This window comes from Molothrus ater, chromosome Z, assembly GCF_012460135.2.
Source record: "Molothrus ater isolate BHLD 08-10-18 breed brown headed cowbird chromosome Z, BPBGC_Mater_1.1, whole genome shotgun sequence".
Classification (NCBI taxonomy): domain Eukaryota; kingdom Metazoa; phylum Chordata; class Aves; order Passeriformes; family Icteridae; genus Molothrus; species Molothrus ater.
The window spans coordinates 26,763,787-26,783,935 of NC_050511.2; the positions used below are offsets into that span (position 1 = coordinate 26,763,787).

Consider the following 20,149-nt stretch of genomic DNA (forward strand, 5'->3'; position numbering starts at 1 on the left):
TGATTTTGACTATACAATGTTACATGTAAAGTACGATAACACATATTAACGTGCCTTGAAGTAGAATTGTACATCTGTTCTCCTCTAGATAACCTTAAATAATAATGCCAAATAAATACTTACTGTAAAAAAATGTAGGGAGTGCTGTTAGCATTAGAATAAAATAAACTTAAATTTCTTTGAAATAACTGTATCCTCTGACATACCAAGTTTATATAGCCTGGAAGTTGTGAGTTAAAAATCTGGGTTTCATGTTTTGTTAAATTTTTACTGTTTCAAGTGCAAAATTTTTCAGAAGAAGAATTAGTCCCTGTGGTTAAGATGCCAGAAATACTCCTTATGGAAGTTCAAAATTCCTGTCAACTGCCTGAAGGAGATTGAGGGGAGACCTCATTGCAGTTATAACTTTGTTGTGAAGGGAAGAGGAAGGACAGGCACTGATCTCTTCTCTGTGGTGACCAGTGGCAGGACCTGAGGGAATGGCCTGAAGTTGTGTCAGGGGAGGTTTAGATTGGGTATTATGAAAAGGTTCTTCACGCAGAAGGTGTTTGCATACTAGAAGAGACTCTCCAGGGAAGTGGTTACTAAGCCTGACAGAGCTCAAGCAGCATTTGCATAATGCTCTCAGGCACGTGGTGTGATTCTTCTGGCTCTCCTGTGCAGGGCCAGGAATTGAACTCTTCCAACTCAGGATGTTCTATGACTCTAAAACTGAAATAAAACCAGCTATTAAGTAATTCACAAAACCCATGTGAACCAGGGTCTGCGTTTGAAGTCTAAAGCATTGTTGTTGCTGAGGGCATATATGACAATGGAACAAGAAGCAGCAAACATTTTAATATTTGGGTCCATTGCATTGTTATGTTCTCTGACATGACTTGAAAGTAACAACGGTATGTTGTATGGTACCTAACCTTCTGTCACATATCAGTTTTTTAATAAAGACATTAAATTTTCGTATGTTGATTTGCATTTGTGACATGGGTAAGTTACCCATACCTTCAAAGTGTATATTTTGGCCAAAGTATTTATTCACTCTGTGAAAAGGGAGCCATTTGTAAAAGGCTGTCTTCTGAAGGCAGACCTGAGCAGGTGATGGAAGGCTTTATGCTGATGTTTTTTATGCAGTATGCATATAGGCAAAATAATTCTTCTGATAGGTTGGTGTATGTATGCAGAGCTCTGCTTCTTCTATAGAAACTACTTCTATAGCAACTTAAATGATAGCAATTTGTCTTTTCTTGTAAGTAAACAAGTATGGAAGTACTAACTTAACAGATATGGAAGAACACAAAGGTTTCAGTCTGAATTTCTCAAAAACTATTCAGCCAGTGCTTAGCCATGTCATGATTGTCAGTTAGCTTCCTGAGTCATCCTGAAGTACCCTGCTTGATGAGTACAGTAGTGTACTTACTTATTCTAGTGGTAAAATTTTAACCTTAAAAAAATCCTACAAGAACTTCCAAGTAACCACAACCATGTAATTTTGTCCCATACTCTGGAATTTGCATGTTTATCAAGTTCCATGGCTATTCATCGTGTATTCTTTTCAGAGGCATTTGACATTTTTAGCTGAGTTTCAAATGCAGAACCGGACTTTGTTGTTGCTTCCAGCCATTCTTTAGATTTTTGTATATGCTCTATACTATACTATACTATACATCATTTTGTTGAGAAACTTCATGTGCTCTTAAGTCATTGGCTTTTCAAGAATTTTTTGTATTGCTTGTAGGTAATAGTTTGTGCTCATCAGACTGTGATTTGCAATGCAACTTATCCCAGAAGAACAAAAAAGCCTTCTAGACAGATACTGGTCATATTAGATTTTTACTTCTAGGTTGTAATATGCATATTAAAGGATCAGGATCTACTGTGAGTCCTGGCATGGTCATATAACTGCGCCTTCAGAAGCATCCCGAAGACATGGAACTCACTGCATCAGTGCTCAAAGGTAGCATCACAACATACTGTTTTGATATAAAATACATAAAAGATACATATAATTTAGCTTTTTTTCAGCAAGTTTTCCAAACTTTTACTTAGTTTCATTCCATGCAGTCTTCCTCCAAATTCCTCTCAGTTATTAAAAAGCTATACTGGAATTGTCATAAAGAGATACTTCCTAGTATTTATTATTTAAGTACTCTATTTCTATAAATATTTTCCTCTTTTGGCACAGGAAGTGAGTATTCTAATCTCTTACAATATGTTTTTGTCATATCATGCTCTCTTAACACTGTGTGCTTCCCATTCTTAATTGCCTCGCAGTACTTACATTAATAATGATAGATGTTTAAACCAAATTTCCCATGTTAATGCAAAAAATCTTAAGCTATTTTCTGTGAATAAGTAGATATAAGAGATCTGTGAACATCCCCTGAAAAATAATTAAGCTATAATGGTTTCTGAAAGCTGTTACTTTTTTTTTCCTCATGTATTTATTTTTTGCAAGATATTTTATCTGTTTTGTTTTGAGTTTATTTTCTCAATTTTGCTCCCATTTACTTATGTTCCACATTTTAAACTTGGAATAAAAGATTACGTTTGAGAATATGTGAATATACTTAAATTTAAGAAAGAAGAACATGTAAATGAAAATATTTGATTGTTTGACAGCATATATGCCGACATATATGTCGGCAGTAGCTGAGTTTATTTCGACATACATAAAAATGCCAGTTTAAGCTTTGTACTATAGACTTCTCTTGTTACATCATTAAGAGCCATGGGTTTCAGGACACAGAAAATTTATGCTTATCTTTAAATTAGAAGCCTTGTGTTAGTCTATTATTCTGTTAATCAAAAAGAGAGAAAACTTCTACTGTTTTTCTGAGCAGTTTAGAAGGCACCCCTGAATATCTGTTTACGTGAGAGGTAAATAGTTCAATTATTCTAACACTACTGATTTATCTCAAAATTAGTGGTTTCGTGCTGGAAATCTGCGAATTATCCCTTTGTGTTTTAGTCCTCACCTGTGTTGTTTCCATAGTGGAAGAAAAGGCATCCTGTTCTTCATAGGAAACACTCTACTAAGATATGGTATCCTGCTGTTGAGTATGTTGCAGAACAAGTTTGTAATGGCTTCTTACCTTTTTCCAGTGCTTAGAATTGTCAATTTCATCTTTACCATAGAGCAGATGCCTGTTGCGGCAAATATTTGCAATCATCAATGGAAGCAAATGTCCTGGAAAGAGCCAAGACTGCAGTTTCTTTGCAAAGAGCTGGTCTGATGAGGGTATAAACCCTGTCTTTATACCAGGTATTTTTCTGATTTAATTAGTAGGGTCTTAGAAGATAAAGGAGACAATTTTTTTTGAATGAAGAAGGGCTAAACACCTGGACGTTTTTTCAAAAGTAATTTTTAAAAATCCATTAATTCCCATTCTCAAATTGAATTTTAAAAATCTTTTTCATTAGGAATAAAATCAAACAGAAGAAATCTTTAGTTGTTAGCACTATGAGCTGCAAAACATCATCCACGCTGCTAGTCTGCCAGTAGACATTGCAAAGTAAAGATTTCCTACTTTTTCCACAGCAAAAGGATGTCACGTTTATAAAAAGGTAAATGTCAAGGGAAAAAAGACAAATTAATATTGCTTAGAATTACTCAGAAACCTGCAACAGTAACAGTATCTTGCGAAATGTGAGATAAAACACAGCTGTAAATACTTGCCTCAGAACTTGGAAAAGAAGCCATCCTGAATAACTATTTATTTATAAGTAGTCAGATATAAGTGTGTTTCTGATAGGGTTTTTATGCATGATCTCCCTTGTAAAGCAAACAACGTCTTAACCTTAGTAGGAGATGATAAATCCTTGGAATGCTGAATTCCTCTTTGTTCTTGAATGTGGTTATTATTGATGAGTATTTCCGTAACTTCATTGCAGCATATTTCCTCCTCTTCTGTGACATTTGTCTGTGAGCCTGAATGGAGTGTAGGTGCTAACAGAAATACTACTAAATTAAACTTTGTTCATGAGTTCTGAACTAATTCATGAACTATTTTAGCAAATCATTAAAAATTTCCTCAGAAGAACAACAGGGCAATAAATCCCTTCAGTAAAAGATTTATTTTAGACCAAAGAAGGAAGTAAGTTCTGGAAGCAAAACCCTCAGTAAAAGCTAAGCTATTACAAGCTATTACTATTTTCTTTCTAAACTTTTGAGATGCCAGGGAAATTACATCTGTTCTCAGACAGAAATATGTTTAATGCTGACTAAATTCCAAGCTTATTATTTTAAAGGAATTTAGGAAAAAATGAGAAAAGTAATCACCACCACCACCACCCCCCGCCCCCGGCACCCACCTTCTCCTGATGCCCATCAGAAAAGGTGATTTTCTCATGCAATTAACTTTCCTTGCCCTTTGTGTAGGGAAGATAATGTACTTGTTTAAGGAAAAGCATAACTCTAGTACCAATTACCCACAATGCCTTAGTCAGTATAGAGTTCTCTACACTCTGTAGTAGGCTTTCCTGAATCAGAATTCTTAATAAGACTGATAAAATTAAAAAAGGGGGAAACCTTCCCTATTTTCACTTCCTCACTGAGTAGCACCAGTTACTAAATGCTCCAGAATCTTTTCTATGCAACAAGCATCTGTTTCTCTGACATAGTGAGCAAAATAAAGGGGGGGAAAATGAGGCATCTCTATCATGGCTTAGATTTTACTTTAAGATGTATTGCTTGTGAATCCGAAGCTGGGAAACATACCTGCAATATTTTCATTACAGTCTTCCAGTGTCTTTTTTAGTTAGTTATATCTCATCAGTCTCTCAATTTTACTTCCAATCATACTTCCAAAGATACCTGCAACTATTTCCAGTACCAGTCTGCTAAAGATATTTAGTCTTTGAGTTATCAATTTGCTCTAAGGTTCTGAACTATATGAAGGCAATCTGAAATACCCAGGATACCTTGCACTTGAGAAATGCTATTGTAAGATCCCTTTTGGAATATGTTTGTTTATCGTCTAGAAATTTTCCTGCCGAATATTTCACAAGTCCATTATAAATTGTCCTCCAGTCATGAAGGAGAGAGTTTTTACCCCTGTGTTCAGAAGTGGGTTTATTATTATTACTGTAAGTCACAAGAATTCTTCAGCAGGTTATCTAGCTTTCTAACATGATGGGAAGAAAGTTTGGGAAGCACAAACAAAAAATCCCACCACAACAAAACAGTTCAGTGATAAAGAGTAAGAGCGTGATCTCAGTATTTCTGGCATAGAGTTATTTTAGATTCCTCTCTCATCTTTCTGTTGCTCCTAGATGAGGTTGGCTTGGTCAAGAGGTTTTTAAAATTAAGTCTTTTTAGCAAGACATTTTGAAAACTGTAGAAGACAATTGGCAGACCTTTAGATCTTCTCAGAGTGTGGGTAAGTAAATGTAGACCACAGAAAAGTGATGATTTTTGGGTAGTTTCACATTCAGGGTCTTGACACAGTGCGTATGTATTTTCTCAGTGCTCTGATTGGTTAAATAAAGTATATTTATAGTCAGCATGATACAGTTGTTTCTTTCTATAACCCAATTCCTTCCCTCTAATGGAGCACTTCCACTGCTCACTGAGCAGACAAGCAGTGGGGTCCTGGTATCATGAGTAGTTAATTGTGCTCTTCAATTTCTCTGTCCCCAAAGTTTTTGAAAATCTCATTGGTGCAAAATCAGCTTGAGAAGTTCCATTTAACATCCCTGTTTGCCTTTTAGGAGAGGGACAAATGAGACTAATTACAGTTTTTTTTTATTTCTTTTTAACAAGATTTCACTTTTGAACAGAGGAAAATTTTATGCACTTGTCAGTGGGTTTTGTCATAATTGAGAGAGTTTATCAGTACTGGCTCTGCATGATGCTTTACTTAATAATTATCATATTAAAGATGAAGCTTCTGCATTAAGATATCTTATATCAAGATTAAATATTAGGATATTTGACCTGAAAAAATATTCTCAGACCCAAAAGAAAACACTGATGATAAAAGCTTTGATCCTATTAATATTTTACGTCATTACCTTTTTTTTAATATTATGCTTTATTGCTTTGGTTGAGGCCATTTCTCATGGTTATGTCAGAGCATTTTGTCATCAGTCTTTGAATCAAAATTTAGGAAAAGTCTATAATTTACATTATTGTTCTCCTTAATGTCTAATTAAACATAGGCAGCTGGAGTTTCAGTGGAAATAATTGGGTAACTATTGATAATTTTCAAATCCAAAACAGAAAACAGTCTATTTTCTCCCACTTCTTAAAAAGATGCTAGTTTCAGTGATGTGACGACACAGACTCTTGCTTGGTGAACATATGGCTGAAGAACTCATTTACCATATTTGGTGGAATTTCAGCCTGTCTGAGAAGACTATGTATTACAAGTTGATACATTTTTTCAATAACTGCATTTTGTGTTTTTAGAAAAAACAATACTTTGATGAAAGCAAGTTAAAACTGGATGTAATCACAAACTCTTTGCCTTTGACAAATTGTGGTCTGTATTCTGTTTCAGTTTAGTCTCAGAAAAACTAGACTGGTGAGTCTGTTGTGCAGTAATACTCAACAAGAAGACTAAATTGAATTAAAATAACTCTTCACCAACCTTTAAAATTATTTTCATGTATTTATTGATTGCACTGTTGATAGAATATCTTAAGCCCTTTAATCTAATTGCCAAGTGTTAAAGTAATTTTTCCTCACAGTCTTTATCTATTATACTGACCTCTATGTTGTTGCATAGCAAGATACAATTATGATGTAAGGAAACTTGCTGTACAGAGCCTAGAAACAATTCTAATGTGAAAATTAGAAGCAGTCCCAGATGTCAGGAATGTTATTGGTAAAAAAATAAGCAAGAGAACTGGATTTTGAAGAGATCTATTTAAAAATGTGAACTACAGAGTGAAAAGTTGAAATCTTCATTGGTTGCCAGATTTAATCTGAGAACAAATGTAAAATAAAGAATGGTAGTATTTCAGACAGAGCAAGACAGAAAAAACAAAAACAAAACAAACAAAATAACAACAACAACAAAAAAGACAAAACAGGAAAACTTTTCTTGGAATACCAATACAATATTCCAAGAAGGATCATGTTGAAGAGAGAAATTGGTAAGGCTAGGTAGATGGCATTTTAGGGGTTTTGGTGTTTATTGTCAGCTGTCCCTAGGTTTCTTTTCTTCCTTTCTTCTCTTCTAATGTGGTAAATGTGAACTTCATTTTGCAAAGCAGTCATCTGCTGTTCATTACTGCACTAGTGGCATGGTTTTTGGTTTTAAGTGCTTAACAGCCCTAAACCTTAGTGCCTTTTGGCCAATAGTCAGTAAAATGCCCTGTTAAGTTACTTGTTGTTCCCAAAAAAGCTCATTCTTTTGGAGATTTTGTATGATGGGGTTAGTATTTATGTTCAGGGATTTGGTAAGATGGTGTGGGCTTTCTCTGTTCACCTATATTTAAGCACTTTCTCTTGAAATACTGAGTTTAATTAGCATCCTAGGGTATTTCTTCACATGTTAGTTAGAATAACTGTCTTTCAGCTTTGCAAGTTGGAGAGGTACAGGGCATTGATGTTGAGGGATGCAGCAAGTTTTCTGAATGTTCATCTCATTAAGCTAAAATTGGAGAGGGACACAGAAAGAGTTTGTATGTCCTGTACTCACATCCTGTTTCATCTGAATAGCTTCAAGCAGACTTAATATATGGCTCTGTGCCACTTCTGCTCTGTGTGTCCAGTTTTTAGACTGTATCTAGTACTGATAGCTTTCACTATGTCTCAATTTTCTAGTTACCTAATTATCTCCAGTCAAAGGAAAAATAATTATGTACTGCAGTTTTTCCACCATCTAAATGAGACAGGCCTTAGACACCAAAGCTGATTTTATATGAGGACCTCCATTGATTCACTCTGTGACCACACTTGAGTTACCTGATTCCTGTAAAATTATTTTAAAACATATTAGTTGTATAAGGCCTACACAATTGTTGACTTGCAGAACACAGTCGTGAAACAAAACTGAGCTGTTAGTACTAAATCCTTATTTGCATCTGTAATTCTGAATTGAAAAGGTGTTGAGTCACAGTGCTGTATTATCACCAACAGAAGAATACATATGTAGTATCCTGTCTTTCAAATTGGGAAAATAAACAGTTTGCATTTTATCCTTACTTTTTTCTGTTTGGAGCTCAGGTATCAATGTTGTAACAATGTTCCCTAGCAATGCTTCCACCTGAAAACAACTCTTCTTTAGGAAAGATGAAAATCTAATTGCAAGCAGCAATAGGGAGTCAGAGTGTGTCAGAAGTAACTTCTGCTTGCCTCCTGAAAAATATATATTTGCTCTTGGGAAGTGGAAGCTTCTTTTTGGAAGAAGACAGTTTGATTTCTTTAATCCGTGATAAGTGTGCTCTTACCTCTTTAGAAATGAAACTGATTTGTGTGCATGGACTAAGTTACAGCGATATGCGTCAGAAAAGCAGGAACATTTTGTCAGTACTGAACTTAACACAGGGTCCTCATATTTCACTGGCGTATTTGCCTTTCAAGAGATGCCTCACAACTTACGAAATTTGACATTAAATTTTTACAGCTGTCTCTGAAAAAAATGAGGTGTACAGACTTCTTTTGGTACTGTTCTGTCCAGTTTCCTTAATGGAAGGAAAGTGTTAAATTTTTATTCGTGTACTATTTTCCTTGACTCCCTTGCTGTTCACCTCACTAATCCAGAGGCATTTGAACGTGGGAGATGTCTGTCTTATTTTGCACTCTCACACAGCCCATCATCTGTCAGGAACTGGAGATTTCTGCCTGAGATTTGTATCATAATCGTACTGGTAAAGGTTTGGAAGGGCATTCTCTTGTAGTGTGGCACTTAGGGCCTGGAATAGTAAGCTTTTTTAACAAAGAGCTCAGTCAGATGAATTCACTTAATAAATATGTTGCTGCTGATACCCACATGCTTGGATCATATGTGTAGATGTAGGCACAGTGCATTAACCTATCTGCTGATAATTGATTCATATGATACAGTTTTAAGACAAAATAAAGCATATAGATTTAGTTTTAAATGTCTCTTCTTTTGAGACAAAATAAAGCATATAGGTTTAGTTTTAAATGTCATTGTTTATGTACAAAATACAAATTTGTCTCTTGAGAACAAATATTAAGAGTTGTAATAGCAACATTTTTGTACTACTTGTAATGTCAAAATGATTTTCGAGTGGGTTCACTAAGATCTTAAAGCTGTCTGAGTTTACATTGATGCATAGAAATTTTGAAAACTTAATATAGTAATTGATTGTTTTATTACTGGCTAAATAGAAAGTTTAATGTTTGATGATAGATTTGTAATTTGCTAAGAGTTCCTTTGCTACCTGCTAGCTACTAATTTTAAGAGTGCAAGAGTATATATTAGTTTACTTGGGTTTTATTTTTATCATTTGTCTTTACTAAATTACTATATGTAATATTTTAAAAAATCCCAACTTTTCACTTTTATCTTTTCTTTTCACTAATATTTATTTCCCAAAATACTGCCTACTCTAACCAAAAAATTTATGCAAAATTCTAAGTGAGATATTATAAATTCTGTGATGACAGAACCACTGTGATTGTCTTTTTGGTGGTAGAAAATCTGTTAAGCAAGCAAAAATATAAATATGTTGTAGTTAAGTTTTCTGAAGGACAGAAAAATGTTAACAGAAAAAGTTAACAAAGTTAACAGAATGATTACTTGGTTGGTTTTATTTTTTTTAATTTCTTTTAAATCAGAATAGATTATTGTATCAGTTTCAGTAACCAAAACTTGATCTGTTCTCTGTAGAGCAGTAGGAATACATTTTCTGTAATGAAAGAATCTTTAAAATGCATGCAAGCAATTTCAGTTTTAAAATCATACTTGAAATTGTCTAATTGTGCTATTATTATTAAAGTAATAACAAGAATCAGCTAAAAATCTAATTTGAATGCTTAGAATAATAAGGGGAGAAATATGATAAGTAGTTGTCAATATTAAAACCAGCTGAAGGAGGAAGGCTTCAGGCCTTGTAGTAGGTAGAATGAAACAGCAGATTTCAGTATCCACAATCCTTTCAGTATTAAATTTTCAGTAAAATAAAATTACTTGTATATGAAAACATAGCCTTTCCCCAGCTCTCTTTTTTTTCCTGATCAGCTGATGAAGAGACTAGCAGCTCGCTGCTTTGCTGGCTTGTTAATTTTATCCCCACTAACTGTGATTTCCGATAGCCGGCCTGCTGATAGTGGTAAGGTAAATATCCTTTTTCATTGCCGTCTTGAAGATTCAGTAGAACTACATCACAGGCATGTGTAGGTGTGTAACACATCAAAAGTCGGTGCTCTTCGTATTTCAGTGTACAACTGAGTGCTTAAGGAGAGCAATGACATTAACTGTTGACAGCCTTGCATGCTGTATTTATTGTTAGCTTTTCTAGCTTCCAAGATATGCAGAGAAATTTCCTTTTCTTAATCTTCATTAGCCTCAGTGGTTTATAGCGCGTGTCCTGCTTTAGCCAGATGAATATTAATGAATTTGTGTGCAGATTTTTTTTTCCCCTTCTTCTTTCTTCCTAACTCATCAGATCTCGAGCCTCCTTCATAGTGAATATCTGAATGCTAGAAGCATGATGTAAATTGTCTTTTGATTATTAAGGCCTAGTTTCAGGCTGTCTCACAGGATTCTGCTTTTGTGTTTGCCTGTGGATTTGCACATCGGAGGATGCATAGGAAACAGATTTCAAAATCCCACTGTTATTTTAAACATGCCAGGTTATTTTGTGTTGTGCATCAGGTTTTGTTCACAAAACGTTTTTGAAGAGACATTGTACACGATTGAGAAAAATTATGTCTAGGCTGTAATCACTTTTTCATATTGATTGTTATGCTCACATGATCATAAATATTAGCCATGTTTGGTGCTGTGGAGAAATGAAGGTAATTGCCTTAGGATTAGAGCTCTTTCAGCTACAAGAAAGGATTGATTAGCATTTGCATGTACTCAAGGCAATATTGAGAAGCAAAAGCGACAAATATCAACATTAGTTATGTTCTGAGAAAGCATTAATCAGAGAGCCTTAGTTTTAAGATTTTTTTTATTTTATTTTACTTGTTATTTTTAATTTCAGTTGTCTTATGACCTGGTATTTTTATTTCTTTTCTTTTGTTTGCTTTCTCAAATCACAAAAAGTTCAGCTTCTTGCTTTATGATGTGGATCTGATAGTGTGTGTGAACAGGTTCCCTCTATTCCTAGTTTGGTTTTTTGTAGCAATTTTTTTTCCCTCTGCGTAGAGCTGCTGGGTCTGGTTAAAAGCATACATCCAGGTAATTGAAACAGTTGAAATTAGTGTTAATTGTCTGTGACTGTGTGTATGGTTTAGTTTGTGGGATGGGTTTTATGTATCCCATGTTATGAGTCCTGTTTACAGCAAACCACTATACTGCCAGTGCTTCTGCCTACCTCATGGTTCCTATTCCAGAACAAAATTATACATTTTGAGATGATTTTAACACTTAGGTGATTTAAAAGTTGCTTTGAAGGCTTGGAAGAGGAGTTGTTACTACATAAAGTATCTCTCTTTTGTGCGTATGCACAAAGAACTGCGTGTGAACTGGCTTTGGGAGCTGAGCACAATATAGACTCTCCTGTTTGAAAACAAGTGGTATCAAAGTCTGTTTTGCATGGAACTGTGTAACCCAGAAGTGACACTGGTGTGAGAAAATGAATGTTTTCTGTACATTTACTGAGACAATACCCCAGGTCAGTATGTGTGAAATGTGATTTGGTGCAGAATTCAAGGTTCAGATAAAAGAACATGTTTAGATGATAGTGGGATCCTTAAGAAAAGTTAATGTTTGGTGTCTCTTTGATTGCTAATAGATCAGTTTCTTGTATTCTTGTTTGTAAATAAACAGAACATTTAGAGTCAAATTATCTGCATTCTGTGGAATTGCAGAGGGTTTTTATTGTTGTTTTTAAATATAGTTTGTTATTTCCCTTTGCAATATCTCTTTTGTTTAAAAATCATAATTTTTGAATCCGTGGTTGTCAGGCAATTGAAGACGGCAATTTGGAAGAAATGGAAGAGGAAGTCCGGCTTAAAAAGCGAAAGAGACGAAGAAACGTGGATAAGGACTCTGGGAAGGAGGATGGAGAGAAAGCAAAGAAAAGAAGAGGCAGACCTCCTGCAGAGAAGTTGTCGCCCAATCCACCCAAACTGACAAAACAAATGAATGCCATCATTGATACTGTGATAAACTACAAGGACAGGTGAGCTTGGAGAAAGTCTGTCTCTATTACATGTGCTCTCTCCCTCCCTGCTGATACCATTCTCTGCCTTTTATAACGACTTCGTATTTTTAGTCTTTAGAAAGACATGTTGACACTGTTTTCTGAAGAGTAATTCCTCTTAGGGTCTGATCCTGAAAGTCTCAAGCTTTGTAGAGTTTTTTTTAAGACCCATCTGATAGAAAGTTGTTGAAACACAATTTTAAAAAGTAAGAAAAAAGTAAGTGTAGAGCTTCTGCTTAGGAATTAAGTAATTCTGCTCAAGGTACTTAAGAACATTCAGCTTGAGCAGGGTTTTCCTTCAATTTAGTGAGCATGTGTTGAAATTAATATTTTCAAAGACATGGCTACAGACTTATTAATTCAAGTTTACATGGATATTACAATGAAAGACTGAAAGACTGCCCGAAATGTGTACGGCTCATAACATGAGCATTAGAGCTGCCAAAAGAAAAAATACAGAAATACTGAAACATCAGACATGGGAGCCTGTTTGTCAAGAAATCCCCATTTTCAGCATAAAAATATACAAAATAGTTGGACTTCAGGGAAAAATACTCTTTCTAATCTGAAATATCATTTGAAGACTTCTCTTTTGCAGATTTTCAACCTGCAAATCACCTATGCTTCATGAGCAAGAAATTAAGAATTAGTTCATAATGTCTTTGAATCAGACTTGATTGCAAAGTTGTATTTAAACGCAGTTTGTATCTGCCAAAAATCAGTAAAGCCACCTTGTGTGCTTATCCCTTCTTTGCTGTACATTGAATTACGTAGATCATATAGCACCTCTTATAAACTAAGTTAATACTAAATGCATTGAGAGAAAATCAAGAAATATTTGCATTAGGTGACCTGCATCTAGATGTAGCAATGTATTTTTTGCCTGTAAACAACTTTCAGTTGCTTACTTTAAATGGCCACTTCACTCTGCCCTTTTTTGCAGCTGCTGTTCTAGGTCTGCATCTGTTCTAGCTCAAGGGTAGTTTGGGTGGTACTTGGTGAAGCACACACTGATGTGATCTCTGAGTTTTTTTGGAGATAACTGTTAAAAATAAACCATTCTGTGGTCTGTGGGCTCTTTATAGAGTACATCAAAAAGTATCTTGTTGTATTGCAACAGCATTCATATCGACAAACATGATGAGCAAGAAGCTGACTACAATCTCAGTGTATTTAGCTTGCTGAATGACTCTCAGTTAACAGAATAGCTGAGAAGGGAGAAGTGTTTAAGTTTAGGTATTCCAGTTAGGACTGGAAGGAGGCATCTCTGAATTTTGGATCCTTGGCCTTGAGCCTTCTTTCGAAACACCAAGCACTTCTGATCAGGATATCTACTACTCACTTTTGAAAGAGCAAGTAAAGTTGCTTCCACTAGCCTTCAGTAGGGGATAGCTACTGATAGTAACTGATGGCTTCTGGGGAGGTTAAAGATTTTTACCTGATGTTTGTGCCCCCAGGAAGTTCCTATCTGATTTAAGTCAAAAAAAGTTAACAGCTGAGCTATTGTATAGTGATAAGGCATACTGTTTCCTCTCCCTGGAGCCCACGTTTATGCAAGACAAAATTACTTCCAATTGAAAAAGTGTATGGACCTCTATTCTGTAAGGAATTAAAAATATGTCTTAAACTGAGCTCTTCAGTGCTGTAAGTTATAAGGAGGAGTTCCAAGTTTCTGCATTCTGATTTTTTTGTGAGCGAACATCAAACCATCTAATAGTATGAAAAAAAATATTACAAATTTAGGCATCAGAGAACTTTAAATATCTTAAAATATTTGGGGTTAACTTGCTCTAAAGTTCAATTAATATTTTCAGGATTTGCAGCTGTAGAATTAAGTGGGTTTTAGGAATTGGAACCCTTCAATTTTGTTGGGGGTTCAGTGTTTGTTCAGCTCTGGGCTTTTGTGAGTGTGAAGGCAATTGGGGCAAGTATAGAGGGACAGGTTAATTGGAAGAAAAGTAGGCCATGAGTTTCATCTGGGGAAAAAAATGGGTTTCATGTATTTAGTATTTGAATGTTTGAAATCATCTTTGTCTTTAGCTTAAATCAGTGCTAAAAGGTGCTCATCTTTTCTTTAAGATAAGTCCAGAGGGCTCATCTGAACTATGTAGAACTGATTGTGTCCCAAAAGGTGATCAGGTGATACCTATCCAAAATCTTACTGACTTAAGGCTGAGTTACTTTGTAAAAGCCAATTCTACAATCTTTACTAAGTTTTGTGCAGATTAAAGTCCAGCACGAAAAAAAGTGAAAAGAATACATTACTAAGCTATTAAGTCTCTCCATGCTTTATCTCATGTTTTCCATTGCTTTTGAGAAGAGTTGCTTTTAAATACAGAACCACATTTCTGTTCTTATTAAAGCCTTTTTTTAAAAAAAAAGGTAAAATCCATGGTGCTCACAAAAATCTGAGATTCTAGTTGGCTGCTTTTCTGTGGTGACACTGTCTAATGTTGATGCAGGGAAGGATTCTTCAAGTGCTTTTGTAACTGTCTAGAACTTGACTTTAGTCGTAAATGTCTGGGGATAAATACCACCCTTTCCTCCCTTATTTATAAAACATCCAAAAAAATTGTCTATGTCAAGGAAAGCTAAAGATTTCGGTAATACAAACAATGAGCACTAGTAAATAGTAAATGCATGGTCAAACTTAAATGTGAAGATCAAAACTAGTTTAAACAGACATACTAGCAGTATTTTAGGTAAATTTTTAGTGTGAATAAGTGCAACATATGATTCTCAAAAAAGGAATGCAGAGGTCATTATCCCAGTACCTGTAAACCTCAGATAAAGAACTCGATGCAAGAAAGTGGAAGTCAGTATTGAGGTCAATTTGCTCTTCCTCCATGTCCTCAGTGCAATTTCAACCATTTAATTTATATTTTTCTCTTTCATTCAGTACAGTTTAGCAATCCTCCAATATCCTTTTATTCCCATTGTGAATCCCAATGTGATGTTGATTTTAATGAAACATTCCATTGGCAGTAAGTTTAATAGTTCTTTGAGAGCAATTTACAAGTAAAAGCTGATTTTCTTTGGGTATTTCTAGAGAGCTAGAGACACACTGAAGGAGAAAAAACTGCCGTGAGATTTGATTTGACTGACAGCCAGCATTCATTTCCTGAAATTACGGTGTCTAGGATGTGTCCCATATAATAAGGAAAATAGTTTAAAAAGGAGAAAAAGGACAAAGATGGAGGACACTGAGAATATTGAGCTTGCACTGCTTCAGTGCCTTTGTTTTTAGAATTGTTGAGGTCTTTGACAAGTTGACCATACTTGATTTATGCATTCTCTTTTTCATTGGATTTCAGTATGGAGTGATGTGCTTCAAGATTTTCTTCATGTTGATAGGCATTTCTTTATTTTATTTTCATATTTATCTTTGTTAAACTGGAAACAGATAGCTGATACCTCAGTCTGAAGAACTGTGGGGTACATGCTCCAAATCAATCATTAAATAGAAATTACTATTGAAGTCACTGCTACCTTTTTAAACTGCACCTGTGGTCTCATTACTCAGCTTTCAGTATCAAACCATAAAACATGTAGTGGTTTTCAGATCCTTTTTCAGATTCAGATCCTTTTTTATTCTTCTACACTGCTTTGCCATAATAGGCTAAGCTGAATTAATGTAAGTTTCATCTATACTCATTTAAAATAGAGACTAGATCTGTAATGAAGCAAAAGTAGGAAAGAAAAGATGGTCAGAATCCTCTGACTTCTAGTCATCTGATCTAGTGAAAGATGTCTGTGCTCACCCACAGCAGAGAAGTTCAACTAGTTTATCTTCAAAGGTCTTTTCTGACCCAAACCATTCTATGATTCTACAATTTTGTTAAGCATTTTTAGGGTACCATAGGAACATTACAAGCTAGTATGAAAGAAAGATACAATGAGTAAGCTCATTAATCTGAGTGAAAATAAGTAAAAATACCTAGCTGAAGGCACTGTTTAAAAAGGTACTGATAAACTGGAAAGAAGGTCTTGGAGAATTGGTGTTGGCCTAGATCACAATATATTTATGATATATATTAAAAATTTTTACCCACTTCCATTTCAATGGTGAGGACAGGTTTACCATGTTTTGCTGTAGTCAGTTCCAAAAAGGGACCTTAAACACTAATGAAAATTAATCATGTCCCTACATAGCTGGGTTACTGTTGGAAGTCACTATGTCAACTCTGGTAATTCTCCTCCCCCACACTTTTCTTTTAAATAGCATCTTTGTGAGTTGCATTTGATTTTAAAGTTGTAGTTTTCAAGCCTTGGTTCTGTTTGTGAGCGCTCTGACTTGGGCAAGCATGCAGGACTTTTCATTCTTGAAATTGAAGAAATTGAATTGAAATTGAATTTCATTATCTCTTAAAAGTTTGAAATTTACCAGAAATACAAGAACATATTGCAGTTTCAGCTTTATGGTTATCTCTCCTTTTAATGCCAAAGGAGAAAGAGTGTTGATAGTAGTATACTTCTAACAGGCCTGTGGCAGCTTGTTTCTGGCCAAATACTGCCAGGAAAAGCAAATAATAAAAAGGAGCCTCATACAAATGGGTTCCTGCATTTCATTTCACCAAAGACGATACTGACTAAAAGGGTGGAATTATATGCTTGTATGCATCTTGTAAGCGATTTGACAGAAATGAGAAACAATTGAAAACATTGCACACAAATATTTTTCTAGGCAAAAAACATTTTCTAAATAAGCAGTATTTCTTAATGCTGTTTTAACTTGTGCAGTATGCAAGTGTTTTTAATGTGACCACACATGGGACTAGCATTTTGAGCTGATGCAGTAGCAATGAACTGTCACAGTTCTTTCACAGTCAGGTCTTTTAATTTATTCTGGTCCTTCTTCTTTTCAGCACGTAGCCTGCTAGTTGCTAGGCAACCATAAGTGGTTTTTTTTTTTACTGCACATGATTTTTATGTGGTAGTTGTTGTGGTTATTATTTTCTAATTACATAAGTGAGCAAAAGGATTAAAATCAGAGTTGCATTAATAATTACTGATTTTCGCCTACTGTATCCACAACACAGCAATTTGAGACTGTTAGAAAAGATCCCATTTGTTTATAGTATGGATGCACGTATACAATGGGAGTGCAAGATAGTACTTCTTTGTGAAAGTAGGTTCTATAAAAATCATGGAACAAAATAAGCTGTTATTGATCTGATTAAACAAAAAATCAGGCTGTAGTCTTCTGTCATGCCTTAATGCTTTTTCTTTCATGGCCATAAGTAATTTTCACTAATTAATTATATCAAGCAAAAGCTTGAGGGTTTTCTATGGCATTCTTAGCTTAATAGAATGTGTGAACAAATCATAGTTGGCTGGGTTTGCACTTGGAAAATAGAATATTGCTGTTTAATAATTTATGAGTTGTATTTTTAATATAAAATACCATATGAGGGTAGGTGTGTAAGAGAATGTGGATGTAAAAAGAGAAAAGAATACAGCCATGAGATTAAAAGCTATAATCATCAGAAACTACTTCAGTAGGACAAATAGGCTAAACATGTTTTAAAATTTGATCAGAATTAGTTTATTAGTGGCTGTTTCATTTTTACTGAAGTAATTCTGTTCAGTATTAGACTCTGAAGCACAGTTGAAGAAAGCCAGCATCAGTGGTTCAGTAATTTTACTCAAATAGGAATTTCTGTTAAGGCGGCTGAAATAAAACACAGCAGTGATAGTCCTTCTATATAGCTAATCCACACTTATAGTGTACCCCAGTGCAGGCAGCTAAATTACAGTGTGCTGTGTAATGGTGCAAGAGGATGCTGCTTTGTTTTGTTTTGCTTTCCTCACAATCAGTGCCTTGCATGTATAAGGTGGGCACTGATCACTTAGGAATAGCTGAATTCTCCCTAGGCTTCTGTATAATGCTCCTAAGGAACCTGAATGTTTTGCAGATTCGGTACTTCTTTCAGAGTATTTTATGTTCATTTTATAAACAGGGAATAGAAACTTAAATTTTAAGATACTGTTTGGGCACCAGAGATCCAGTTGCTGGTTTTCATTGTGTTCTATATGTTCAAAAGAAATTCCACTGATCTCAGTTGCAGTTGTTACTGCTCAACACTTCCCTCTGTGAACCAAAAAAAAAAAAAAAAATGCAGTCCTCAAATTTCAAATGACTAGAAACACACATTAATTCAGTCCGTTGTGTAGAATGTATATGTAATGCATTGCTTTTCCTTGTATTGCTTCCAGTTTCACTGTGAGGGCAGTCTGTGATGAAGACAGATTCTGTCATGTAGCATGACACAGACACACAGGTCAAGAACAAGGCTGGTGCCTTTAAATCCATTCTATAAACATTTGGACAGGGGAAGTAAAAAGTAATGAACGTGTGAGTCCATATCAAAGGAAATGGCAGGTGCAGTGGCCAAAATTTCACAGTTATTTGCTGGCAGGAGAGAAATAAGTAAGACTTGGCTGTGACAGTTACCTGGCCATTGTATGCTTTTGTCTATTTCAGTAACATGGTTCTTCCCAAATAAATTAGATCTGTTGGGTGAAGTTGCTAGTAGCTGCTGCTGAGCCACCAGTGGTCTCTGTGGGTATCTGTCCCAATGGCTGTAAGTTACGGGAGGAATACCTAGACTTCACTGTCCTCTCCTGGAACAGGCATTGTACCATATGCCCACTGCCTTGTCTCACCTGCAGCAACCACACCCAGGAGCACACTCAGGTGTGTGCCAGAACCTTGCTGAGACCCAGGAGGCAGCTTGGCAGCTACTGCTGAGCCGCAAGGGCCGCTGCTGCCGCTGCTGAGAGTCTGATGCAACTGTACAGGATGAGACAGAGGCTTTTGGTTTCTAGGTCTCTGTTGAACAAAAAATAGTCTAGCTGCCTGTTGGTGTCAAAATTTCTGTAGAACAATGCTGATTAGCAGTCTGCAATTAGAGTATTTACATTATTGTCATCTGTGATGGAAGGAGCAGCATTGTCTCAGGACCAAACTGAGAAGAATAAAAAATTGTGGATTAGGTGAACACCAGATAAGAAACAAGGAAAATCTGTTTTTCCTTCTTATTAATTAATCTATCAGGTATATAAGAAAAATAGTACCTTCTCAAATTCTGATGTTACCTCAGGCATTAAGAAATGCATTCTGTATAGTAAGCATTCATTACTTCCATAAAGGGGAGAGCTGTTGCCAGCTTTATGCTTTTTATCATCCTTACTTTCCATTGCAGAATTGCTTCAGTTAACCTTCAGTTCAGTTTTAGTTTAATATCTGATAAGATCCTAAACCACTCTGAAGGGTGGTGCAAGAGAAAGCCCAGGGGAAAACCAGTACTTGGTAGCCTTCTTGCCCGACTCCTGTGGAATTTGATGTTCCTGAGATACTATCTGAAAATTCAGCTGAGAAAGCAGGGTCTTTCTGGAGTAGCTGGGAGAGAAGGAAGCATTTGAATGTGAATGGGAAATGCTTGTGGATGCTGTGTATAGCTCTTCACAGGACTGCTTTTTTCTGCTACTCTATGAAAGTTGCATGCACATGGGGGAAAAAACCCAACCAAAAACAGCACAAAACCAACTAAACCCATAAGTGTCATCAGCACGTTTTCTTTCAAGGTGACTTGTAGCCATGTATTATTTGGAAAATGACAAATAAGAAGATTAAAAAAAAAGATCCTCAATACAAAAGTGTTATAATAGCTATTAAAAGAGGGTGAACAGACACATCTAAGTTATAGGCAATGTTCCGATAGTATAAAAGTTTTGTAGAAAATCTGTCTCTTTATTTCAAATGAATGAAGAAGTACAAATGGCAGTAGCGATTTTCAATATAGTTGGAATGATCTTCCCAGAAACCCAACAGTCATTAATAGAAGTTACTCATTTTTTT

The 20,149-nt window shown here is 35.5% G+C and overlaps 1 protein-coding gene across 1 annotated transcript in view; it reads left to right on the plus strand.

The window, feature by feature from the left end:
• Positions 1 to 20,149, plus strand: part of SMARCA2 (SWI/SNF related, matrix associated, actin dependent regulator of chromatin, subfamily a, member 2) — a 116,502-nt gene that overhangs the window by 87,609 nt on the left and 8,744 nt on the right. Inside the window, exon 29 of the mRNA XM_036402793.2 lies at positions 12,050 to 12,267. Within this exon, the coding sequence (XP_036258686.1) occupies positions 12,050 to 12,267 (218 nt within the window). The remainder of the gene's footprint in view (positions 1 to 12,049; positions 12,268 to 20,149) is intronic.